Raw genomic sequence first — 27378 nt, forward strand, 5'->3', positions numbered from 1 at the left:
AAAAATGCAAGAGATCATTTAGTAAGGCCAAGTGCAAGGTCCTGCACATAGGTTGGGACAATCCCAAGCACAAATACAGGCTAGGTGAGGAGTGCATTGAGCATAGGCTGTGGAGAAGGACTTGGAGGTACTGGTGGATGAAAAACTGATGAAGAGCCAGCAATATGCCCGTGTAGCTCAGAAAGCCAGTTGTATCCTTGACTGCATTAAAAGAAGTATGGCCAGCAGGTCAATAGGTGATTCCCATCCTCTACTCTGCAATTGTGAGACTCTGTCTGGAATTCTTCATTCACCTTTGGGGCCATCAAAGTAAGAAGGACATGGATCTGTTGGAGTAAGTCCAGAGGAGGGCCATGAAGATGATCAGAGGGCTGAAGCACCTCTCCTACGAAGACAGGCTGAGAGAGTTGGGGTTGTTCAGCCTGGAGAAGAGAAGGTTCTGGGGAGACCTAATAGCAGTACCTAAAATGGGCCTATAGGAAAGCTGGGGAGAGACTTTCTGCAAGGGCCTGTAGTGATAGGACAAGGGGTAATGGCTTCCAACTGAAAGAGGGTAGATTTAGATTATATCAGGAAGAAGTTCTTCACTGTGAGAGTGGTGAGGCACTAAAACAGGTTGCACAGAGAGGTTATGGCTGCCCCATCCCTGGAAGTGTTCAAAGGCCAGGCTAGATGGGGCTTTGAGCAACCTTGTCTTGTGGAAGGTGTCCCTGTCCATGGCAGAGGAACAGTAATTAGATGACCTTTAAGGTCCCTTCCAATTCAAACTATTCTACGATTCTATGATTCAAAGTATTCTACAGTTCTCTGATTCAGCAGTTCTGGATTTTCCAGGAGACTGTTTCAACTGGGGCACTGTCTCACCATCCAAGTAAAGCAACACATACTGCATCAAGACTTTTATCATGCAATACATGTCACAAAGTACCTGAAATAAATAATTCTACCCACTGAAATATTGATATGGATAAGAGAAAACTATAAAACATAATCTACCTTAATAATGCTTCAACATTTCTACTTAGGTTTTACTACAGACAGTTCTACTGGTTTTGGGTCAGATTTTGAGATTTGATTTTGGACTTTTTCAGGCACCAGAGGATTATCAATCTACTTCAGTAAGGGACAACAGGGGTTTTTTATAACTATTGATTCCCAGATCTTCAATCTTACTATATGATATATGGCAAAGCCACTGTGGTTCTGTGATTTCATAGATTATTGCTTTGGTTCAAATATTTGTGCAGCTGTTTATCTGCTAGCAATGGCTATGTGGTTGAGGTCTCTTATAGTGATAGTTAGCACTGTAAGTCTCACACCAACTGTAACAGTCTTGTTCCTCAGATAATGGTACTGAAGTGTGAAGCACTCTGAAACTCTGTCCCTAAATAACTAACTCTAATTGTGAGAGACTACCCTGGAATTCTAATTTTATAATTTTACCAAGTGAACATGTACATCAGAGTAATTTGCAATATACTATAAAATGAAAATGTTGTGTCATGTACCTCCTCAAAACCCGCCTGGACACATTCCTATGCGACCTGATCTAGGTGGACCTGCTTTGGCAGGGCAGTTGGACTAGAAGATCTCTAAAGGTCCCTTCCAATCCCTACCATTCTATGACTCCATGAATTTTCTTCCCATTTTCCCCTGCTGCCCTTTCACTTTAAATGGTAGCATTCTTCTAGGTTCATAACAGCATATAAAACAACTGTGGGAAGAAGGAGCTTTGAGCACAGAAACTTGTGATTTAAATTCCAAACAATCTAGAGAGGCCTCAATTTCAAACCTTGAAACAAGAACAATCTTTTTTTCTAAGTATGACTCAAATGTGGCTCACAATGGCCAAAATCCATTAAACTCCCCTTTTTCAAACCTGAACTCCATGTTCTAGGCTAAATCTATTCCAGACTTGAATGTAATTCCTCAGTCTTCCTGAACATTACACTGAAAGAGCACTTACATTACTTCTCATCAAAAGGAAGCAAAGCACTTCAGGAAGTATGCAACTGCTCCACAGAGGGCGAGGCAATCAAGTCTGGAGAGATATTTTTTTTTTCTTTTCATTCTAATTATAGATGCTTTTATTTACTAAAGTTACAGATAAGACTTGTCTATTACAAGCCTCTGAAATCTCATTTTGCTAAAATGAAAACATATTTCAATTGCTTTGGAGAACTATTAAGATTATTGAATGTCTAGCATACTGCTTCAAGTCTCCAAGTGGTTCACTAGATCCCCAGGGAACAGGCAAGCAGCATACAATTATCACAGTAATTAAAAAGGTGCAATGACTCTTCTTTTAAAGACTCCTGTTTTATTAATTCTATGGTATGCTTGGGAGACTGGCATTATTTCACTCCTACCCAGCTTAATTATACTGTCATTAGTTTATCAGCATCTCTTTTTAAGCCCTTGGGCCAGTTATTAGCATGTCACTTGCTAACAGTTAACCAACAACCACTACACCTTCAAAGCAGAATCTTCTGCTATTAAAAAGCCAATTTGTAGAGACAGACTTAATATCGTCACTCAATTTGAATTTTCCCGTCAACTATCACTTTCTGCTTTTAATTTAAGAGGGTTACAGTTTAGCTTAATGGAAACACAAATGATGCTGATGTATTACAAGATGTTACCAGGTCATAAAATACTTCCACTACATGGTGGTTTATGAGACTGAATGCATGTTTTAATACTCAACAGTACACACCACTGCAAAAACCAAGAACCATATAAAGTTTTAAAATATAACTAAAATTCTGGATTTCTCTCTCTACTGAGTCTGTCTGGAATGGAGCTAATTGCCTTCGTAGTACCCTGGATGGCACTGTGTTCTGGATTTGTGACTAAAATAAAGTTTGTAATAGATCAGCCTCAAAGCTTTCTCTTTTTCCTAATCTGCCCACCCCAGTGAGTAGACTGGAAGTGGACAAGAGGTTGGGAGTGGACATTGTGGGGACAGCTGACTCCACCTGACCAAAGGAATATTCTATATGGTATGATGTCATGGTCAGCAATCAAAATTCAAAGAAATGAGAGGAAGAAGGGATATTCATTGTTATGGCATTTGTCTTCTTTAGTAACCATTAACTGTGCCTTGGCTTTCTTCCTATAAAGTGGCTAAACATCTACTTGCCTATGGGAAATAGTGAATAAATTTCTTATTTCACTTGGTTTGCGAGTGCAGCTTTTGTTTCATCTATTAAACTGTTTTCCCCTTCATCCATGATTCTTTTTGCTTTCCTTTTATTTTCTCCCTGTCCCACACCAGAGCTGTCTGAGTGAGTGGCTGTGTGGCTATATGGTTGCTGGCTGGTGTCAGCCCACCACACTCTCCAACCCTTTAGTGTGGATTGGCTTACCTACACAGTACTCAATGTCATGTTACCTAATCATATAAGCAGATGACCAAACTAGAAAAAAACCTGTTTTAATTTTAAAACAATGGAAGTACTTGAGTATTAAACCCATATTTATTTACCTTGCCTAGACAGATAAATTTACATTATGAAAGGCATAGTGACTCAGAAACCCTCCTGAAGGGAACTCTAATTTTTATTCCCTGCTTTTGACTAAGCCAGTTATCTTAGTCTAGAAATTAAAATCTTATCAATGCTAAATACTAAACTATTATTACAACTCATATGTACTGCACTTTGGTATTTTTCATTAAATACTTTTACCAGTAATGACAGGAAGAAAAAAAACCCAAAAAACAGAAAGATATCAGAGTTAGTACGTGCATGTGCTTGTATCTTCAAAACATAACTCTGGGATTCTGACTGCAACTGTATTGCATTCTGTGTTTGATATCACACGAATCAATTCAACTGAAATGCCATTTAGCCACTGACAGGTGGCCAGATGACTTTTCAAAAAGTAACTTTACTTTTGTATGCAATGGAAATATGTCATTATTTCTGCTGAAGTATGCGTTTTTCCTGTTAAAAAGACAAATAACACCACACTGTTCCTGAAAAGATTAGGATTAATAAACTAATACCATTTGCTTAGTCTCATTTTCTTCAGGTACACTTCTGCCTATCAACCACCAACTTTACAGCTGCAGAAAGAAGGTTCAAAATACTGGAGGGAAATATTAATGATAAAAAAAAATCTCAATCACTGTATTTTATTTTCTGTGCAGCTGAATCCCAAATTAATCTCACTGTCACTCTTCCTGAAAATTACTGTACAACTGCTTTTGTATAATGGGTCTACTTTGTACCTCTCAGAGGTCAGCACTATTAATTATAACATTCAAAACAAGAGCCAAGACCACAAGTCACACTATCTCATTTAATGAAAAGAGATGCTATCAAAAAAGCAGTTCTAAACCTCGCCTGCTAATTGAGACTTAACAGTGCATTCTGCTGCTGTTACACAAGATTTCTTTCCACTTTACTTTTAAGATTGATACAATTTAGACTGAAAAAAGGATAAAAAACCTTATCCAAAAATAAACAAAAGTTTTCTCAAGCTTGTAATGCTACACAAAAAACGGGAGGAGGGGGAAATCCCATCAGCCAACCTGAAACCCAAACATACATTGGATCAATGCATACCTTATAGTGAAAACTGACCATTTTAAGGCACGCAGAGGCATGATTTCATCTACAATCTATAGTTGCATAGAAGGCTGGTTTCAAGGTCATCGTAGCCGGCAAATGCTAACAATTTATACTTAAAAGCATTCAGTCTTAATTGCTGCAGTTGGCTGGTTTAAGGCAGACAGTAAAAAACTACTAGCGAAAGAGCTGAAGTTTTCAACCCTAGAAAGCTGCTTACAACTTTCCAATTACTTTTGAGTACTTACCAGCACATTTTGTTCTTGTTTTGAGAGCTGGGCCAGGAGATCCGGTTCCTCCTTCACCTGGTCTTGTAAGTAATACACTGATTTCATATTCTGTGTCAGGATCTAGGTGACCAATCTTATAGCTTGTGGAGTCCACAGGTTGTATGTCATACCAGCTTCCACTTGAAGTTCGATATTCAACTTCCCTTTGAATAATGGGTCCATCGCCATTGATGGAATTGGCATTCAACTGTATCCACAAGTAAGTTGCGCCGACTGAGGACAGCTGAGGTGGAGCGATGGGAACTGGTGGCTCTGAAGCACAATAAAAAGGCAGCAATGATTATACTGGCATTCTTTCTTCCTCTAAAATATTCAAATAAGCAATTAGTTTTGTATTATACTAGAGAAAAAGATTGTGTAAAGATATGGCTACAAAGAAATCATCAGTCCGGATTAACTTATTTCCAGTAAAATGCAATGTCCATCCTCTTTTGCTGATGCATTTGGAGATTTTAACATGAAGACTTTATTTTATACCATATTACTTCAAACTGTGTGTAATTAGAATTCTGCTCACTAGACGCTACAACTTTTAACTTCCAATATAAAAAGTAAGATGATCTCAGGCTTTCTTATAAAAATACAGTTCTTATTGAAAGCAAATATAAATACTCCTCAAAACTATCATTTTTAAGCTAAAATCAATATTGTAGTCTATCTTTAGACATAGCCAGAACAGTGATTTCTGCAAGAAATCAGGATTATTTTTTAATTCAGTATTTATCACAGTCTCTACTACTCAGCCTTCAGATTTTCAGACTACGGTGTGAGCAGAATAAATGTAGTATTTTTTCGAGTCCTACATCCTGTTTAAACAGAAAGAGCTTCTAAATGAGAGCTAGGGGAATTCTGGAATCTTTACTATGAGACTGACTGTTTCATGTAATGGCTTATTTGCACTACCACACAGAAGCACTACTCTGTCTCACAAAGCAAACATGAACCCTTGACAGCTTGCATTCTAAAGATTTTTAAAAGTAAATGTTTTAAATGACTTTATTTGTTATGTGATGGACATCTCATTTCAAAGTAGATGGCAGAAATAATTTGCAGTCATTATCTCTTTTTAAAGGTAAATAACATTCATTTTTTCATGTTGATTAACCAGGAATTTACTCTGCAGCTTCATGCATCACATCTGCATAAAATTTGCCTTCCCATTGGTTAAAGATATTCCAGTAGAATAAAAACAGGCTGCTGTAATAAGGCACTATTTGATCCAATATTCTTAACATATCTATGAGCAAACAATGCCACCTTCTTAAGTCTACACAGAGTATGTAATGAGTGTAGAAAATCTCTGTTCCCTAAGCTGTATATTCAGATATATCTTCTGCTAACCATTTCCCAATGTATTGAGATATAAGTAGCCAAACAGAAAAGCTGAATTCATATATTTTATCACTTTCTCAAAGACTTCAAACTCATAGTTAAAGGAAAGAATGTAAAGAATGAAGCACAAGGGATAAGGGGATTCTAGAAATAAGTGTTAATATTTCCTGCAAAGTAGCAGAATTGCTATTTTAACAAATATGTAATTATCCTACACTGTGCTACTGTTTTTCGTTTACAGAAAGGGTACTCAACTCACAGAGCACTAAGTACACTGAAGATTAGCTATGCCTCAGATGGATAGTGTTTTTAATTAGCACTGCACTCTTATACATAGGCTTAAATCTGTGTAATTTGTTAGCAATTGCTGAAATATAACATCACAAAAGAGCAAATGTGGGCATCTGCACAATATATTTTAATCTTAAACATACCAATTGATTACTGTCATGAAGAACGTGATACAGTGGCCAACATGTCTCCAAAGATGTCTTACTAACTGTTACTTATTGACACAGATGTAAAACCAAATCGATATATTGAGGTAGTTTACAGTACATAAAGAAAGTAACATTATTTACCTTCTCAGATCACCAGGAAAAGCACTGTTACATGTCAGCAGCAATATATAGCAGACTGATGTCATCTTTTGGTTAGATACAAACTGCAGTTTTACCAAAATTATTGTTCCTGCAGTATATAAACTACGGCTTCATACAGCGATAGCATGTCTGGAAACAGTTCTGACTTGACTCAAAATGATTTAGCATCAATTTAAATCATTAGGCTGTTTTGTGAACCAAGACATGAAATGGAACTTTTATAGAGCATCCTAAGGCATTTACTTAGCCATGCTGAAAGAACAGTTAATTACTTTCAAGTTTCAAATGCTGCTAAAGGCTGTTGAAGTGCCATTCAAAATGCGAACTCAGGAGTTAGGTCACTAAGGTTAGTGGTTACACCAATTCATTCCACCTATTACAAGTACTTGAAATAGACAGTATTTTATTGTCTTTCTGTCCCCCTGGGCATATTTTTCATTCTGTTGTGACCACAGTGCAAAAGGTTAATGCAAGTTGCATTATTTCAGTAAAGCCTACACATACTGCAATTTAATACTAGTAATGTAGTTTAATACTAAAAGTAGTCATCTTACCAGAGGTCAAGGTTACATAAAATGAACCTTTAATTACAAATATGATGCTCATTATTAAAGTGAATGGTTAAAAACATGAGAGCCAGAGTTATGCAGTCACTTTAATACAGACAGTGTACTACCAAATATAATGAGCTGATTTCATGACTGAAGTATGAAAGTTGTTTTTCTGATTTATTCATTTATTCCTTCTATAGGCAGAAAGATTTAACTTTTTTAGGATATTGAGTAGTTTGAATCACTTAATCGGGTATCAGACTGCAGCACCACCACCACCTCTCACTAAGAGCACTTTTACTCGTGGCCACTGGGGTAGTGTCAAATAATTATCATGCAAATTATTTTCTGATTAACACCTTTTTAAAAATGGCAAAATAGACCTGAGATTTTTACAGCTGTGTAAATTCAAGGAAAGAATTGCAACTAATTGCAGAAACAAATTTGTTGCAGTGGCTACTTAGTACAATGTCTTAGCTTAAAGAGGAGCTTTGCTCCTCATAGATCTCTCTTGAAACAAGCAAACAAAGACATTCAGTACTGTAAAATTTTTAAAGACAGATTTTTAAAACAGAATATTCGCTCAAAAAAAGGAGGTAAGTTTATCTATAATTTCAAATGTAATGCTTTTTAGATTTTGGACAGACAGGAGACCTCTTCTTGAATTCTGTGACAAGTGGCAATGGGCATAATCCCTTTTAGAATGAAAACAGAGGCAACTTTACAAAGCCAGAGGTCTGCAGATAACAGAAAGCTTTAAGGAGATGTTCTAATGTCACCCTGTGTAAATGGATCCTTTACAGTAAATACGAGAAAAAGACAAAGCCTTTATGACAAGGAGCAACTCTTTTCTTATGTTGAGGATAAAAACAAGTTTAGCCATGTATGCATATAAACTATTTATTCTTATGCACTTCTATATTCATTGGAAACATACTTGAAATGGGCAACTCTTATTTGCACTGCTTTGTACTCGGAATTACACAGAATTTCCAAACATTTTCTACAAGATCCTAACATCTTTATGTTTTCTGGCTCTTTTAAAATTTGAATAGAGACGGGGAAAGGCAGCATACACATATGCTAGTGGAGATAATGTAAATCTCTGAGACTTAAGTGAGCTACAGAATACAAAAAATAGACAGTTCTGCTCTGTGGCTCAGAATGGCTAACTTGAAAAATGAAAAAAAATTCTACTTCAGTAGTAACAATAACATTTTTGAATTTTTCTTTTGGGGTCAGAGAATAGAGTCATGCTACACTTGCGGGGTAACAGGTAACAAACATTTATCCTGCAAGCTTTAATTTTGAACTAAATAGTAACTGTTAAAAAGACAATGTCATGATATTCCCATGTGATACTGTTCAGCACATCATGGGCAGGTGAAGTGACAAAAATAAGGTATCAATTATCTCTGATGCTACGTCCACATTAGTAAAGTCTTAATTATTATGAAACTAATCAAATCATTAAAATTTTATAATCTGGAAATCAAGTAAACAGCTTTAAGAAAATTTACTTCCATTTTCTGTTCTATTTCTTTTTTTTAGACATAGACATATATTATTGCGCTTATCTTTTAAGCATGCAAATTATTCCATCCCGGTTGAAACAATGGAGAGAAATACCAGTTTGATGCATTTAATGGATGAACTGCAACAAATAACCCCATTGATAACAAAAGACATGTCAATGACTTTGAAACATTAGCAGATATCCTGCTAAACCCTGTAGTAGCAGTAGTAGTAGTATTACTGTTACCACCCATCCCTAACTAGGCACAAACTGTTCCCTTCCCCAAACATGGTTACTCCCAAACTCAGTTCCTCTGACTTGCCCACTCCTGACTCATCAACTATCTGCCAGTGGCACCTCAGCCTGCACTGCTCTTACTTCATCCTCGTCTGCTTACCTAAGCAGTCAAAATACACCTAATTCTCAGCTTTGCTCACTTTTTTCTCACATTATGGTTATCACCCCCACATTCAACACATCCTAAATTCCACTCCAGGTTTGGGGTTTTTTTTTACCTCAGGCTGTATCCACAAGCTCTGTGCCTGCTCCTCTGCCTGCCCTCCAGTCTAGCATCTGCTTTTCCTCTCCCTTCTTGCATGACACAGTTCCTCTTTCCAGACAGTTACCTTTTCCACTGCCCTTGGCCCACAACCTCATCCCCCTACATACATACATACGTATGTATATACACACATACTTTTTTTGTATGTGCCTGTATGTATGTGTATATTTTTATCTTCCAATTTGTCATCTTTCTGCCTAGTTTTTAGTGCTTATGTAGTCACAATTTGAACTTACTGCCCCACTCTCACTTCAAAACACCTCCCACTTCACCAAACCTTTTGAGTCCCAACACTAGCAACCTCTTCCAAGTATGCAGCTTCTTCCTATTTCACCCCTCACTATCCCCATCATGCATCTCAGCATTTTACCCGTGCAGTAGAAGGGCTCAGTGAGGTAGAGGGCTGTATACTAAAAGCACAGGAATGGTAAACTCACAGGTTTTGATTCCTGTGCCTGGAATCAATCTGTCTCAGAGCAGCTCAGATCAGCGCTTGCATTTCAATTCCATTTACTGTATTTAGAATCTGTGGGGAATTTGAGAGTTTAACTCAGAATTCTTCACTGTATGTATCAGAATAGGGGTCTCAGTGGGGTTTATTTAGTAGCTTGTAAATTGACTATTACCTGAAAACAAATTTGCACAGGAATATTATTCTTGGCTTAACTATTACTCTCTTGAAAAAGTTTCTGCTTCAAAGCCTGGAGTCCTTGGCACTTTCCTATGGCAAGTTTGCTAAAAAGGCTGAACTATCTTAACTGCTTTGGATAAAAATTTTCTCAAAACCTTCAGGCTGAGGCACACACCCACACTGGAAAATATCAGCCTGAAGTCAGTTTGACAAAATATGAGCATCTGAAAGCAGGACCTCATGATAGAAGTCATCAGAGAGCCATAAAAACAAGTCCCAATACCAGAACTTTTTGTAAAAAAGCACTGACAGACCAATGGATTCAGTACGAAAAATTAGTTGGCAGAGGGAGAAAATAGATGTTAAGTACTTGTGTATATTTAATGTACAAGAAAATTAATACTACAGATAAACAATTGCTATTATTTTTTTACTGTGTCTTGATCTCAAAGTGATTTTGTCCTCCAGAATAAATTCTTTGCTCTTGAGGTCCAGAAAAGGTTTGGTTCTGTTCCCAGTGTTGAATCTTCCATTTGGAAAGATGCAGACAATTAAGCTGCTATCATTACAGATGGCCACCTTTCTACGGCCTCACTTAAAAATCTAACAAAACTCCTTTTAATCAATTTGACACCTAAGTTTACCTTGTTTGAACTCAATAAGCAGTTTGAACTCTGTAATAATCTTATGTCTGCTCAGACAGGCTCATTCTGTTTTCCTAAATCTAATCTGCGTTGAATCTGCCCACTATTAGAAAAATTCAACCTAGAAACTGTAGGTAGAAGTCTAATTTACTTCAACAAATACATTTAATCAATTCCACCCTACTATTTTCCTTTTGCTCAATGTTTGACTACTTTTATGTCACCTATTAGATACGAACTGCTGGTTTTACAATAAGTGGGTGATCTGACAAGGCCAATTTCATGTCTCCCATTAGATAAAGTGACATTTCAATCCAATTCTCTGACAAATTTTGATGAGGATACTGTGTAGTTTGAGCATACGCAATGACAAGGCAGTTGTCTTTTCAGTCTTTCCTATCAGAACAAACATTCACATAAATTGAAAACCTTCCCTTCAGGATATATTTAAATAGGTCAATCAATACTTCATTTTATCATCCTCTAAAAGGCCTATAAGATAACACAAACAAGTTTTTGTTTGGTGGGCTTTTTTATAATCACTTTTTTTTTCTTCTTAAGGGCAGAGTAATTGTTCACTGACAGGCTGTAGTGCTTTTGCTTGGGTCAGGTTTTTTGGTAGCAGGGGGACTACAGGGGTGGCTTCTTTAAACAAAGAGCTGCCAGAAGCTTCCCCTGTAGCTGACAGGGCTAATGCCAGTCAATTCTAAGCTGGACCCCACAGCTGACCAAGGCCTGGCCAATTAGTGACTGAGGTAATGCCTCTGTGAATAATGTATTTGAGAAGAAGTTGTTGTGCAGTTGCTAAACTGCAGCAGCAACAGGGAGTGAGAATGTGAAAACATCTCCAAGGTCAGTGGAGAAGGAGGGGAGGAGGGTGCTTAGGCCCATGGAAGAAAGATTCCCCTGTGACCAGTGGTGAGGACCATGGTGATGCAGCTGTGCCTCTGCAGTCCTTGGAGGCCACCAGGAAGCAGAGATTCACTTACAGCCTGTGGAGGAGCCCATGCCAGAGTGGGTGGATGTCTGAAGGAGTCTGTGACTCCGAGGGAAGCTCACTCTGAAGCAAGTTCCTGGCAGGACCTGGGAGTCTGTGGGGAGAGAGGAGCCCACACCAGAGCAGGTTTGCTGTCAGGACTTGTGATCCTGTGAGGGACTCAGGCTGGAGCAGTCAGTACCTGAAGGACTGTTCTCCCAGTGGATGACTCACGTTGGGGCAGGGTGTGAGGAGCTGCCCCCGTGGGAGGCCCATGGGAAGGAATCACACTGGAGAAGTTCATAAGGGACTGTCTCCCATGGGAGGGACCCCACAGTGTAGCAGTGCTAAGTGTGAGGAGGCCTCCCCCTGAGAAGCAGTGGCAAAGTCCATCTGTAATTAATGGACCACAACTCCCATCCCCCATCCCCTGTGCTTCTAGGGGGAAGGGAGGAGAGTTCCGGGAAGTGGGAGGGGCGGGGGAAGGTTTAAGATTCAATTTTATTTTTCATCTCCTTGTTCTTATTGTTCCTGTAATAAATCAAACCTTTTTCTACCCAAGTTGAGTCTGTTTTACCTGTGATGCTAATTGCTGAGCGATCTCTTCGTCCTTATCTCAATTCACAAACTGCTCATTATATTTCTCTTTCTCTCCTGTCCATTTTAAGAGGGGGAGTGATTTTATGACTTGGTGGACATCTGGCTAAGCCACCACACAGGCTTTTTGCTCATTAGCTAGACAATATTCATGTTTACAGTTCTTTAACGTGGTAACATAGGATTATCTGAGAGCTCTTTAATTCCTTTTTGACTTTTTTTCTTCTTTTTTCTCTCTCTCCACAGCCATTGAACCTTGCTGTAACCATATCTGCTCAGGTAAGAAAAAAAACCCCTGAATCTAATATTTGTCAGTTTCTTACATGTCTCTCATCTTAAAGATTTCATTCCCATTCCTTTGTGATTTCAGGTTTGGTTTGCTGCACCTGATATTAGCGTCTCTTCCACTGATTTCAAAAGTTTTGGTACCTGGTCTTCAGTGCCACACAGCGTCACACCACAACAGCACTACAAACCTTACAGAGGTTTATGTAAGTGACTGGAATTTACTTAAATAAGTTCTTATACAGTGAAATTATGTCTACAGTAAGGAGAATGAATGTAGTACAGAGCTGTAACCCACTACTATTAAAGAGCAAAGTTGTTTTAAAAAAATCCCAACTCTAGTGCAAGATTTACTTATCTGCAACTTGAGTTACAAGTTTAGTAACCAGAATGAAGCAGAACAGAGGAAGTGTGAAGAACTGAATGTGAAGAACCAATTCTCTTTAACTTATAAATGCTAGGTTTGACTTTCCTGTCATCCTAGCAACGTAATTCCAGGAAAATTCCTCTTAAGTCAGCTTAGTTACATCAATGTAAATGAGAAGAGATTTAGATTCATTGTTTGCAGCAAGGAGTAAGGAGTAATTACACCACTGTTTCTATACATACTATTATTAAGCCATCAGTAATTCCCAAGTATACTAAGAATTATATGCAATATAGGTAAAGGTACATTTTTTCATGATTCGTTGATGCTAATGGATTTTTTAAAAAAGACATAGCTGCACTGAAATCAATCCATTATTTTTTAATTCTCCTACCTAACGTTGAAAAAAAGGTGCTGAAAAATTAGGAAACACAATTTCTTAATTATATGCCATCAGTAAGAAAGCCTATTTACTAATTAGACCCTAATGCTTCTATTTCAGTATAGTCATTTAAGGTTTTACAGCACAATGTCTAAAATGAGTCTTTTTAGGTCAGAAGGAATGACCTGCAGGTGGTCTCATAAAAGCTCAAATACAGGCAAAATGGGGATTACCATAATTACTTTGCCACTCTACAAGTAGTTAATGGGATTACAACCTAGGGCTATCTACTTGTTCACAGTGCCCAGTGCAAATTTTCTGAAAGAATCTTGGTAAGCACAAATGCTGTAATGATATGCTTCATAATTTCATCTACGCCAACACAAAAGGAGCTCTATTAAAACACCCTAAATCAAAGACATTGAAAAAAACCCACCTAACTAAATTCTCCAGCTTCCTGTACCTCCTCTCACTGATGTAGTCAGTCTTCCACATGTCTCCTCAGATAGTCTTTGTTCTTTGATTTTTGCTGATGTTAGGTCTGAAAGATATTCATCACTGCTATTGGGGTTCATAGTCCACATATTCTTTCTTTGCTGATTTTTATACATTTACATTTACCCCTTATATTGCCTTTTTGTGCTTGGACTGAAATAATATAATTTTTCACCCACTCTTTTTGTTTCTTTCCTCATCTGTGCATGCAAATAGGTCATCTATGTTTTCATAGTACAGTTTGGTTTGTTTTTTTATCTTCATACACCGGTTATTTACAACCCCCTTTTCCATGTCTTTTCTTATTTCTCTCAAACACATCCACTAACTTCTTATTCTTGCTTTTGGAAAATGGTTTCTTATTCATTATGGCTCTCTTACATCTTCTACTGCTGGCCTGTTGTTCCCTAGTCTAACCCAAAGCTAAAGTTTCTCCCTCTCCCATCAACGCCTCCTCATCTCATAAACACTGTTCTAATTGTATCATCTCTCCATCATTCCACTGATTTTTTTTCTTAAACACCTACCTCAATTTTTATTTAATTCAAAAAACCTCATCCTTATCTTACAGCCTAACTGTTAAGGTTCCTATATCTCTTCTCAATGTAAATTATATATTGACCATCTCACTCTGTCTCATCTCTTTTTCCCAAAAAAACTTTTACTTTCCTTTTTTTAACATCCTGGTCTGATTCTCCACCTATGCCACTGTATCTCCTATCTTTCAAACCCTTCCTTTTGTAGTAGGTTAACTTTGGGCAGACACCAGCTATCCACCAAAGTTTTTTTATTGCTCTCCTCCTCAGCTGCTCAAGGGAGAGAAAATATAAGAAAAGGCTCATGGGTTGAGATAAAGACAGGGAGATCACCCACTAATTACTGTCATGGGGAAATAGATTTGACTTGGGGAAATTAGTTTAATTTATTACCAAACAAACCAGAGTAAGATAATAAAAAATAAAACCAAATCTTATCTTCCTTACACCTTTCCCTCCATCCCTGGCCTAACTTTACTCTTGATTTTTCTCTATCCTCTCCACCCCAGCAGCATAGGGAGACAAGGAACGGAAGTTGTGGTCTGTTCATCACAGATTGTATCTGTCACTCTGTTGTCCTCAAGGGGAGGACTCTTCACAGTTTTTCCTTGCTCCAGCTTGGAGTCCTTCCCATGGGAGAGTCCATCATGTACTTCTTCAACATCAGTCCTTCCCACAGGGTGCAATCACTCAATAACAGACTGGTCCAGGGTTGGTCGCCACAGGGTCACAAGCCTTGACAGAAAACCTGATCTGTCATGAGCTTCTCTCCCCAGGTCACAGGTCCTGCCAGGAGCTGCTCCAACACAGGTTTCCCATGGAGTCACAAGCGCCCTCTTTGGGCATCTATCTGCTCGGATGTGGGGTCCTCCCTGGGCTGCATGTGGGTATCTGCTCCCCTGTGGCCTCCATGGCTGCTGGGACGTGGCCTCACCATGGGCTGCAGGGGAAACTCTGCTCTAGTGCCTGGAGCACCTCCTCCCCCTTCTTCTGCACTGACCTTGGTGTCTGCAGAGATGTTCCTCTCATGTATTCTTACTCCCTTCTGTGGATGCAGTTAACCTTCTGCAACTTTTTTTCACCCTTCTGAAATCTGTTCTCACAGAGGCATTACCATGGTCCTTGGTCAGTGGCAGGTCCATCTTGCAGCCATCTAGCATTCACTGTTAGATACAGGGGAAGCTTCCAGCAGCTTCTCACAGAAGCTGCCCCCCCACCAAAACCTTGCCAGGTAAGACCAATACACCTTTACTGCTAGCTTCATGTACGCACGCTTTCTATACTGACTTCTGAATTAAGATTCAGATGTAAAAGTTATCCTACTCCTTGCTTATTGTCCTACATTTTCCTTAGAGAAACAATCACATCTTTTAAAAGTCCTGACAAATCCCATATAGGTTTATAAATATACAAAATAATTAAAGAGTTAGGAGAAAGGAAAGAGAAAATCCCCTTATTCAGTCTGCTGTGTGCACCTAAAACTGTAAGCTCTTATACTGCAATGGGTACTTACTTAGATGACTAAGTCATAAGAAGTGCTAATTTCCTTCTTAAGCCAAAAAATAAAGTCTAAAGGAGAATTTTGGAAAGCAGAATGACAAGAAGTTACTACACAGAAATTAATTTCTTGCTTTGTTACTCTTAGCCTATGTGTTTCTTTAATTCCATTAGAATAGCTATAATGATATCAACCATTATAATCTAAATATTACTCCCAAAAGGAAAAAAAAACCCTATCCAATGAAGGATATTGTTTTTAAAATGAGAGGATGCCTAATAGATGCAAGTGTGTCCTTCCTCCTGAAAGAAAAATCTCACACCTGTGATGGATTTAATTTCAGATCATTCCCTCACTCCTTGCCAACTTGGATAAAATTGTTTACAGAAAGAGAAGAAGAAGAGCTTTTAGGCCTTCATTTCACTTCCTGTTTGTCAGGCACAGAATAGACAAGAAAGGGAAGAGACATAACACAGTAATGTAGCTCCACAGCTTAGATGCTGCAGAATCTGTTTTTGTCTCTGATAGAACAAAAATATAATGTGTTCTTCTAAATTATGAGTACAAAAGTAAGACGCAATGAAAATGGAATTGAAATTTAATGAATATTTTAAAATCGCCTTAGTTTTCTATGATTTACTTAGTTTTCTATAATAAGGATGGACAGATTTGTATGCATTCTATTTACATTTAAGTGTTTCCTGCTGTTTTCAAAAACATCCCTCCATATGTTGGAATATGTGTATTTTATGTGTTCAGTTTAACATAAGTCTTCTGCATTTTGCAGTAAATACATTTTTAGAATGTAATCTCCACAAAGGAGGTAAATAGCCAGTATTATGTTTACAATTTTCTTTACATCTTTTAAAGACACAGAGTTCTATACAGTGCATTTTGGGGAAATATTTAAGACAATAATCAACAAGTAAACAGTTAATTAGTCCTGGCTTCCTCTGTTATGCCCTTGTTACAGCTGGATAGACTCTCAGGATTTACATAAATAGACTCTATTTCTTGAACTTCTTATTGACTTTAACAGGCTACGGGTGACATTCTTACTGAGTTAGCAAATGCAGGTCTTTACTCCATAGAGTAAGCATGCAAATACTGATCTGTATTGTGAAATACCTTTGACAATCAGTTCTGCATAGTTTGATACACCAACTCCTCCTTCTGTCCGAATCATGCAGCGATAGTTGCCAGCATCCTGCTTTGTGGCATTTACCACGCTAAACAGAGCTACAAATCGGCGAAAGTTGAACACTTTTATGTCCTTCAAAGGTGCATCCCTTACATAAATACCCTAGGTGAAGAAACAAAAATAAACAGTATTGTTAGTCATATTAAAAAAAAAATACTAACAAACAACTTTTTTCTTTTCTCTCAAGTTCCCCAAGAGGAGAGGCAAGATGAAAGCAGAAATCTGTCTGTTACTTTTACAGATGTTTATGCTGTGTGAGACTTTACTGCCTTCCCATGTGAGTTAAACCATTCATCATCAGTGGGCGACCACTCATCTGGAACAGCTGCTTTCAACTCCTTATAGATTAACTAATAGAAAGATTTAAGAGCAATGCAACATGTACTTGCTTGGCTCACTTTACACAAATATTTAAAGTTATTTCTTTTAAAGAAACATGAACCTCAGCATACTCTTTCTCCTCCCCTCTGCATCTGCTACTTGGCGTATGCATCCTGCACAGCTCGCACAGAAATGTGAGTAGGTAGTTCTCACAGAGCAGCAACTACCCATGGGGTTAACAATGAATGAGGTGGAAGAGACACGGTACGGTTTTACCAGGTGAATAACGAGCAAGGCTGATGCTGTCTCCATCTCTCACTTCCCTAGCATGATACTGCGAACTGGGCAGTTGCTACTTCAGTGTCTCACCCTCAATTCAACATATTGCGTGAAGAGCACATGAAAATGAGTTATGTGACAGCTGGGGAGAATAAGGCCCAGCATAAGTCCCATGCTACCAGCCTACTCCCTCGTGTGCCCCAATGCATGGCTTGGCGAGTGAAAAATGGAGGGGAGCAGACAGAAGTTACAGGTGACATCTTGCCATGTCCTCAGACATAAGGATGAGGGCAGAGACAGACTTGGATCTCAGAACCTCATCAGAACCCATGTTCCACCTGCCCATGAAATAGGACACGTACACTATGAACACTCAAAAACCCTCAGGAATGTATACTCATCAAACCATTTAATCAAAGAAGCAAATAAGAAATACACACTTTTCACAGAATACATATATTTCAACAAACTGAAGGCTACAGCCATTATCAAATCATCAAGAGAAACTGAAGAATCCTAACAAGCATCTTCCAAAACACGCTCTCTCTAGGAAGGCATATGCACAGTCTAATGCTATGTCATGATACCAGTTATTTGCAGGGCAAGGGTCCTGCACTACTGAGCTTCATCATCAACACAGCTGGTGATGTCATTTTTCTGCCCTAAAGTTTGTAGTTTGTCTAGAAGAATTTAAGACCTATATAGGAAATACTCCTCTCATTCTACTGACCTGGAAATTACCTTATCTCCAGTTTAGGGGGCAGGAACATCTCACTTAAAGGGAAATGCTGCAAGACATGGGGCTTTTTATCTCGGAGAATACTGAGGGTGGAACCTTATCAACACTTATAAATACCTAGAGGGCAGGTGTCAAGACGATGAAGTAAGTCTTTTCCTGTAGTGCCCAATGACATGAGAAAAGGTAATGGGCATAAGCTGGAACACAGGAAGTTCCACTTGTGAAGAAACTTCTTTCCTGCAAGGGTGAGGGAGCCCTGGCACAGGCTGCCCAGGGAGGGTGTGGAGTCTCCTTCTCTGGAGGTTTTCAAAACCCACATGGACACATGTTCCCATGCAAGCTGATGGAGGTGAACCTGCTTTAGCAGGGGGGTTGGATGGGATGATCTGTAAAGGTCCCTTCCAACCTCTACCATTCTGTGATTTTACTTCCCATTGTATTGAAAGTACCCTTAGAATACCAGTTATAACTAGAGTTTCAAATATCAGCCACATAAAATTAGACTCATCCATAAATCACAAAACCAAGATGAAGTTAATCATGCCATTAACGTCAAAGAAGCAGCATAATTAACAGTATATACTATCTCTCATGCATAGTAAGGTAGAGTTACTCCCTTTTCAAAAATAAACATGGGTGATGCAAAACTTATTTAAAAGAAAAAAAATGCTTTTAAGGTGTCCAAAGAAGAATATATTATCATGCGTTAAAAATTACTCACTTTTAAATTATTACTTGAGAATTCCTTCAGACAATGGCCTGTTGCTTAAAATTCCTACAATTCTGAGCTTCTGATAAACTGGCTTCTCTGACATGACATGGCATGGCAGTTACTGAAAACAAAACTTGGAAAGAAACACTCCAAACTACTGTTTTAAAATCACAATTTTTACTGGTTTTGACACTGTAATATCCTCCTAGCAAGCATGGCCGAAGATAGCAGGAAGCAAGCAGAGTGGGTTAATTATAATTTTAGAGAACAAATATTTCTTAAAAGCGACATTATTTTTCACCTAAGACAATGACTGATTAATCCTAATTATCAGAGCTGCTGACCGGTCACAAAGCACATGGTTTTAAAATATGTTTCTGCAGCTTTCAGACTCTTTAAGGACTCTGTGCATAGCCAATTACATTACATCCACCCACGCTAGTTTTTTCTTTTTCTCTTTTCGCAACATCAGGAAGCTTTACACAAGCTATTTTACCCTGCCAAGAAATAGTGTAAGTTATTCTCTAGGGAACCACACATCACCATACACTAATTAATTTTAGTACCTAAACTAGCTCAGCTCATTTAGAGTGAGAACGACCCCCTCTGCAGTCCAGCCTGCATGGTACACCCACCCTTCCACGCGAGGCATCTGCATCCAGAATTTACCATGACTTGCATGAACTATAACACAACTAAGAACTATGGAAGCACTTTGAGAGTTACTGCCCACTGATCCTACCCAACAAAGGCTACTGGATGCTGTTAAAGCCTGAAAGAGATGAAGAGGAAGGACTAGGCAACACTGTGAGGCAGTATAATTTCTATTTTAATCTACAGCCCATGAAGAGTGGCAACCTTGGAAAGGTATGGTGCATGTGCTCTCCATGCTGGCCCCATACAGTGGGAGACCTACTGCACCAGTCCCCTCAGACCTTTCAGTAGCTGCTAGAAATCATGAACAGCACAGCCTGGGTTGTTATATAAACTGCCAGCAATCCACAAAGGGAGCTGCTCAAATACCCAGTGCTCATATTTGCCATTTTTTATGCTTATATAAAATGAAGATTGGAACTGATCAATGTATTATAGCATTCATAATACATTATTACTTTAGTTGGATCCCATAATCTTTTCCAACTTCTGCTGATTCTCAAACACATCAGTTTCACCTGATTTCAAATTCTTTAACTGCTGCTCTACAACAGGAAATCTTAACCTGATTAAATAATTGATTTATATGACCAGCCCTAAATGTCACTCAGCTTGGCTCTACAGAGAACTTGAGTTTTTTTTCTTAAGTCTCTTTGGGGAAAAATATTTTCAAGGAAAACATAGTGTCTGGAATAGACAAAGACTAAGAAATATAATTGTTTTACTTTTGACAACAAAAAATACATCTCAAGAGAGCAACTCTTCCCTCTCTTCTGAGAAAACAGCAAATAAGTAAGAGAAACTTCTAATTGATTTAAGGCTTAAATGGAATGGTAATGAAGGTAATGAATTCAAGTATAAGAAAAATTCAGTCCACAGGCATCAGAAATAAGTTAAAAAGGCTTCTTAGTATTAAAAAAACCAACAAACCCACACCTACAGTCTCTCCCAAACTTTTATTTCAGCAATGAATAAATGGCAAAAGACTATTTTTAGTATCACAGAATCTTAAGGGTTGTAAGGGACCTTGAAAGATCATCTAGTCCAACCCACTTGCCAGGGCAGGACCACCTAGTGTAGGTCACACAGGAACTCCTCCACATGGGTTTTGAATGTCTCCAGAGAAGGAGACTCAGCAACCCATCTGAGCAGCCTGTTCCAGTGCTCTGTCATCCTCACAGTGAAGAAATTCTTCCTCGTATTTCTTTGGAACCTCTTATGTTTCAGCTTGTACCCGTTGCCCCTTGTCCTATCATTGGTCATCATTGAGAAGAGCCTGGCTCCATCCTCCTGACATTGACCTTTTACATATTTGTAAGCATTAATGAGGTCACCCCTCAATTTCTCTTCTCCAGGCTAAAGAGCCCCAGCTCCCTCAGCCTTTCATCATATGGGAGATGTTCTACTCTCTTCATCATCTTGGTCACCCTGTCCTTCTTGAACTGAGGGGTCTAGAACTGGACACAATATTCCAGATGTGGTCTCATGAAGACAGAGTAGAGGGGGAGGAGTGCCTCTCTCAATCTACTGCCTGCAGCCCTTCTAATACACCCCAGGATGCCATTGGCCGTCTTGGCCATGAGGGCACATGGCTGGCTCATGCTCATCCTGCTGCCCTCCAGTACCCCCCAGTCCCCTTTCTCCTACACCACTCTCCAAGATTTCATTCCTTTGTGACCTACTCTAGGTGGTCCTGCTCTGGCAGGGGTTTGGACTAGATGATCTTTCAAAATCCTTTCCAACCCTTAAGATACTGTGATTCAGGAAAAGTGAACACAGGTATGACAGTGTTCACTTTTATGGGACAGTTAACCATCTGTAATCTAACTGGAATCTAAATCTTAGAGAAGAATTTCAACTACAAAACAAAGATTGCAAGATGCTGAGATCTAAACCTGAGAACAACAGATTCCTTGTCTGCTGAGCAATCTATAAATTTTCAAATGCTCAGAGAAAGTTTTGTTTTAAAAATAAATACAATAAATGCTCTTCAAGTCAACTAATGAAAATATATAGCTGGTAAGTCAGTTATAAGAATTAATTTTCTGTTAAACAACATGTTATTTAATATATAGGGCTATAAAAAAAATTACCTTAATTTAACCTCAGGATATACACAGCTTGAAAATCTATATTCCTAGTACCAGAATATTAAATACATACAGAGACAGCTTAAAGCACTTTAAAATGCACATTATTTTTCCATTTTAGGCAAGTTAGAAAGAAAAGAAATAGGTTGATGGTTATTTAAATTAGACTTACAGTCTATTTTAGGCAATGAACTAACTCTAAGTCTTCTAAATGAACAGCAATCTCACAGCAACAAGCTATATATTAAACCTTTCAGAAATACTTTTAACAAAAATGCAGCAGTAATTCAAAGGGATTGAAGTTCTGGGATGTTATATCGAGCACTACCGCTGCATTGATCACTCTCAATGGGATATTTCAACAATTTTGCCAGAAGAGGCTTAAAAGGAAACGTTGGTCAGTAACCCTCTATCCATACAGGTAGATTAAACAGCTTTTCATATATTTAATAAAGGAAAGGGTTTGCATTGTCCCACTTTCAAATGGGCACATTTATAAAATCGTGATTACAGTTATACCAGTGGGATCTCAAATAACATCAGCAGTACCAGAAGTAATTTTATTTAAAATACGTTTAAAATCTAAATCAAATAGTAATTAATACCAACAGAATTGCTTTACAGAATTCATACTATTCCGATAATTAAGACAGTTGGCTCTACCTCTGAAATTCTAGAATTGCTTTCATAACCAAGACAACTGTCAGTCTAGATTAGAATCACCACAGATCCTGTGATTATCCTGTATTTAGTCAATCTGTGTAAGTTAACAAGTGTGTTTCATTCATGTAATGAGGCCATGCTGGAAAAAGATTAGTATTGTCCTATTTGGAATTACTCTGTTATGAGTCAGAATTGCACTCTACATGTGTAACTAATGGGCATTCAGGCAAAATGCTATTATTTTACCTTTAAAGAAGGATTTCAATATTCAATATTTCAATGTTTGATAACTGAGCCTTTTCTTCAAATCACATAGCTCTCCATAAATCCCTGATTGTTACAATTAAACCTAATCCTTGCTGGAGCTCTTGGGTTATATTGTAAAATATTACTGAAGTTACACATTGAGTGGTCACGTTATCAAATATTAAGTAATGACACCTATTAGAAAATACAGCCAAACATACAGAAAGTAAACAAAGACATTATTGCATTTTCTGGAGTCATTAAACTCGGTGTAATTTACCAAAAGTAGTTACTCTCTACTTACATACTGCAATTGTTTTGTGTCATTCTGACAGGAACAAATCTGGTATTATTACATAGAGATTTTAAAAGGAAAAATCCCTCAAGCCTGTTCAATCTATTTTTTATTTTTACATTACATTCCAGAGTAACTGAGAAGAGTTAACATTCTCTAACAATTCACAGTGCTCACAAACTATGTAAAAATTCCAAATCTTCTTTCCATTTGTCTTTAATAGCATACAACAGAATACAAAATGACTTGTAGGGAACTACATCCTCAGAAACATCTGGAGAAAATAGAAAACTAAGAAATCTCTAACAGAGAGGTTTGTACTTTGGACAGAAATTATGGCAACAATCCATGTATCTGCTAAGCATTTCACTGAAGTAATTTTGTCTAATACTATACCTTAATACCTTAAAATATGCAATGCTAAGTACTTGTTGTCTTCCTTTAATTTGTACAAAATATTCCAAGAGTTAGGATGAACACCTTGCTACAAATGATGAGAGCATACATAGGATTTTAAGACTATGCATTCTGCAGATGCCAGGTTTATGGAGGGGCTGGAAAGGAGCATAGTGCTGGAGAAGTGAGAAACATAATTAGCATAATTTTCAACCATACTCATAATGCAAAATATATTAATGCATGTATTTGTCTGCCTTTTCTATCCATGTATGTAGTCAGATAGTAAAGATCAGCTCAGGTCCCCCTTCTATTCACTCGAAAAGCATTATCTTGTTGGGAAAAAAACCAGCATGAGATGAAGAAAGTCCAACATGTGAGTCCTGGGAACAACCTAAAGTTTATTCCAAAGTCTTAACCAGAATAGCAGGTAAAACCAAAGTGTCACCAAGTTCTATAAAGCAGGTAAGGAAGAAGCAGCCAAGAAAGGAGCACACACATGTTTATTGATGAGAAACCATTCCCTGTTAAGGCTTAAGCAGCAGTATACTGAAAAGATTCTTCCAAATAGGAGGAAAGAATTGTGAGAAGAGATGCATGCCTACGGTTAAAGAAAGCTATGCTAAACACCTCAACAATGACTGTGCAATATGTGAATAAAACCAACCACAGCACTAGTAATCAGTAATAAGGTACACACTAGTTCAGGAAAGAGTGAAGCTAATGTAGAGGGTTTGACTGGAGATGATTCGGTTTTAATTATTGAGTTAGTTAAGTAGTTTAACAGCTCTCATCCCCAATGCACACCTCATCCAATGCTGTTTCCTTCCGATTATTTTCCCTTTGGGTTTACTTAATCTAATTTTTACTTTGCTTCTCCTTGCCTCAAAACAGCTTCAACAGCCCTTGGTCTTAGAAAAGAAGCCTCCTTTCGATTTGAACATGGTACCTCACAGAAGTAAGTTTGTACATTTTAGCTACAGTATTCATTGTAAATGTTACTGTTTCCTTCCCCCAAAGGTCCAACAGCATAGCACAGAAAGAGGATTGAATTTACTTCATCAATTGCCTAACTTGTGTGTGTCCCTATGTGATTCTACTGCTGTTGAACTATCAAAGCAGTCTTCAGGGTCCAGAAACAGGCATACTTAATATGATCTTGTAAAGCAAGTTGAATTTAACCAGCCCCCTGTGGCACAGGTCAACTTGTTCTTTTACCTGAGGTTTGCTAATCATCATGTACTATATTATTTAACACTCCAGAATAACTGGAAGACTAAACCATCACATCAAATTTCTTGAAAAGAGAACACTGCTTGGGCTGCTTCGTTTTAAAATTCAGACAAGAATATTGAAAAGATTAGATTGATAAAGGTAATCTCAGAAGAACTCTTCTTACAGCTAACTTCAAGAAATGAGAATATATATGGGACGGTGTGGTGGTTCAAGCCAAGCTGGTAGCAAAGTCCCACGCAGTCACTCCCCCTCTACCTCCCCACACCTCCCATAGGATGGGGAGGAGAATCGAAGAAGAAAATCAAGACTCGTGGATTAAAATGAGTGTAACTAAATTAAAATAAAATATAATAACAGTAAGAAGAATGAAATATTGTATTTAAGAGAAACAAAACCCAAGAGGAAAAAAAAACCCAAAACAACAAAATAAGTGCTGCACAATACAACACACCCCTCCAGGCCAACTCCACCCCAGTTTATACACTGGGCTTGAGGTCCTATGGTATGGAATAGCCCTTTGGCTAGTCTAGGTCAGCTGTCCTAGCCATGCTCCCTCCAAGCTTCTTGTACACACACAAGTTCTTCCACTCCCTCTCAGCCCACTCACTGGCAGGGCAGGGTGAGAAGCAGAAATAGCCTTGATGCTGTGCAAGCACTGCTCAGCAATAACCAAAACATCCTTCTGTTATCAATATTCTCTTCCATGTAAACCCAAAATACAGACCTGTAGCAGCTACTAGGAAGAAAATTAACTCTGTTCCAGCCAAAACCAGGACAGATGGACAGAGTGGAAGAGAGAGATAGATTTATGTGCATTCCCTCTAACTTGCATATGTCTATGAATGTCTGCAGGGAAGTAAATTTTCTGCAAATCAGTGTTTGCTGTCAATTCATTAATATCTCGTTGTTTCTGCAGACTTGAGAAATGGTTCTAAAACAGGGAAAAAACCAACAACTACCTCTTACCAAAAGTTTTTTGTACATTTTATATCATATTTGTTAAAGAAAAACAATAATGGCTCTCAAGTGGCACTTATGACACTCTTCATAGATATAAGATGCCATAGGGCATCTTCAACAAATTAGAAGGTTCAAAATCTAGTAATTTTTCAGGTTACTTGCAAACAAACTTTACCGAGCTAGAGACAGACATCTTAAGGTTTTGCACTGTTGTCCATAACCAAAGTCATAGTGGATTTCATAGAGTTTCTAGCGTACCTCTAAGAGAGTGTACCGTTCATCATTTTTTCCCCAACGTCACCTATTTCCCCAAAACCTCTTTTGGTTACAGGACATTACCAAAGAAATCAACGCTAAAGTGTTATATTTTTGTTTTATTTAAAAGGCTTTTCCCAAGACTAACCTTTTAACACCTATATGAAAAATTTTCACATTCCATATTCCATTCATAACCAGGTACACCAGTTGAAAACAAAAGTGTATTTCAGTGTCACAAGCCTACTCTTGGCAGAGCAGCATCCACCTCTGCTGGACAACTGCTGAAGGAAGGCCTTTGGAGAATACCACCTGTTCTCACACCTTGCAACCCAATGGATGATCAGCATCACTACAGAGATAATCATCTCTCTCCTCTCTATCTGCAGTATTTCTTTTTTTACTGTATCACGGCTTGCTTAGTTTTCTTGAAATAAAATTGTCAAATGTGTTCATATCCACTGAAGTTTTATTTTATTTTTTGGTATCACTACCAATGTGGTCTGCAGTGCTCATTGATCTGCAGAGCTCTGATTTAAATGTTCTGACTAAAGTCAGTGTAAAATGTCAGCTGCCTCTGCCAGGTACTTTCACCATCCATATCGCTTAGGAATGATGAAGGAGGTTCATGAGGTTTATTCTTCCATCTATCCTTGTCTGCGGGTTTTTTTTAGTATTAATAACAAAACATGCCAGCGTTTCTTCATGGTTACCGACACTAGGCTCTTAGTGTTGGACAGGGCAGTCTGGGTGGATTGGGAGGCCTATCCTGCACAGCAGCTTTGCTGGCCAGGCTTCTGCAATGTTTTTCAGTGGCAGAACATAAGGCTGTTTTTTGTCTCCACTATTCCAGTGGCATGATCTCATATGAGTAGTGTGACGCTAGCACATAGATTCAGAGTAGCTATCACAGCATCAGGCATTTTATTTTTTTCAGCTGAGTACTTCATTGATCATACTGTCTCTGTGAACCCAACTTGTGCTTCCCATGCAAGAACCAGTGTGAGAAGAACACCACTACGGAGGAAAGATTTTATTGTGCTTGGATGCAAAAACAGGAGGACAGCAGGTTGGCAACATGTTTCCAACATTTCCAAGAGTATGTCAGTTCTCTCTCTGAGAATTTAGTCCTAAAGCGGTCTCTGCACTCAGAGAGACGGGCCAACGATAAAAGCACATGGCACCTGATGTGTCGCTTAGCCTTGCTGATGCTAACCTAGAAAAGACAGTGTCCAAGGATGAAAGTCACCTTACTGTACATTCCTACCACACTCTAAACTCATTTTATAAACTCAGCTGCACATAGTTTACTAATAAAAACACTGGGCTGGATGGTTTCTGCTGGTCAACTCCAGAACATTATTGAAACCAAATAGGTATCAATTATACAGATAATAATCCATTGTTCCACAGAACACTTCAAAGTACCTATCCTTTTCATTTTCTTTACTTCACACTTGTAAATCATAGGAAAAGGAGCTTTTTTTTTGCCA

At 38.3% G+C, this 27378-nt stretch overlaps 1 protein-coding gene across 7 annotated transcripts in view; it reads right to left on the reverse strand.

Annotated features, from left to right (window-relative positions):
* PTPRM (protein tyrosine phosphatase receptor type M) overlaps positions 1–27378 on the reverse strand; it is a 485902-nt gene that overhangs the window by 279696 nt on the left and 178828 nt on the right. For all 7 annotated transcript variants that reach the window (XM_061994840.1, XM_061994837.1, XM_061994836.1 and 4 more), the window contains exons 6-7: positions 16967–17141; positions 4823–5116 (exon numbers count right to left, since the gene is read on the reverse strand). In XM_061994840.1, the coding sequence (XP_061850824.1) occupies positions 4823–5116; positions 16967–17141 (469 nt within the window). The remainder of the gene's footprint in view (positions 1–4822; positions 5117–16966; positions 17142–27378) is intronic.

Source organism: Colius striatus, chromosome 4 (genome assembly GCF_028858725.1).
Source record: "Colius striatus isolate bColStr4 chromosome 4, bColStr4.1.hap1, whole genome shotgun sequence".
NCBI classification, from domain to species: domain Eukaryota; kingdom Metazoa; phylum Chordata; class Aves; order Coliiformes; family Coliidae; genus Colius; species Colius striatus.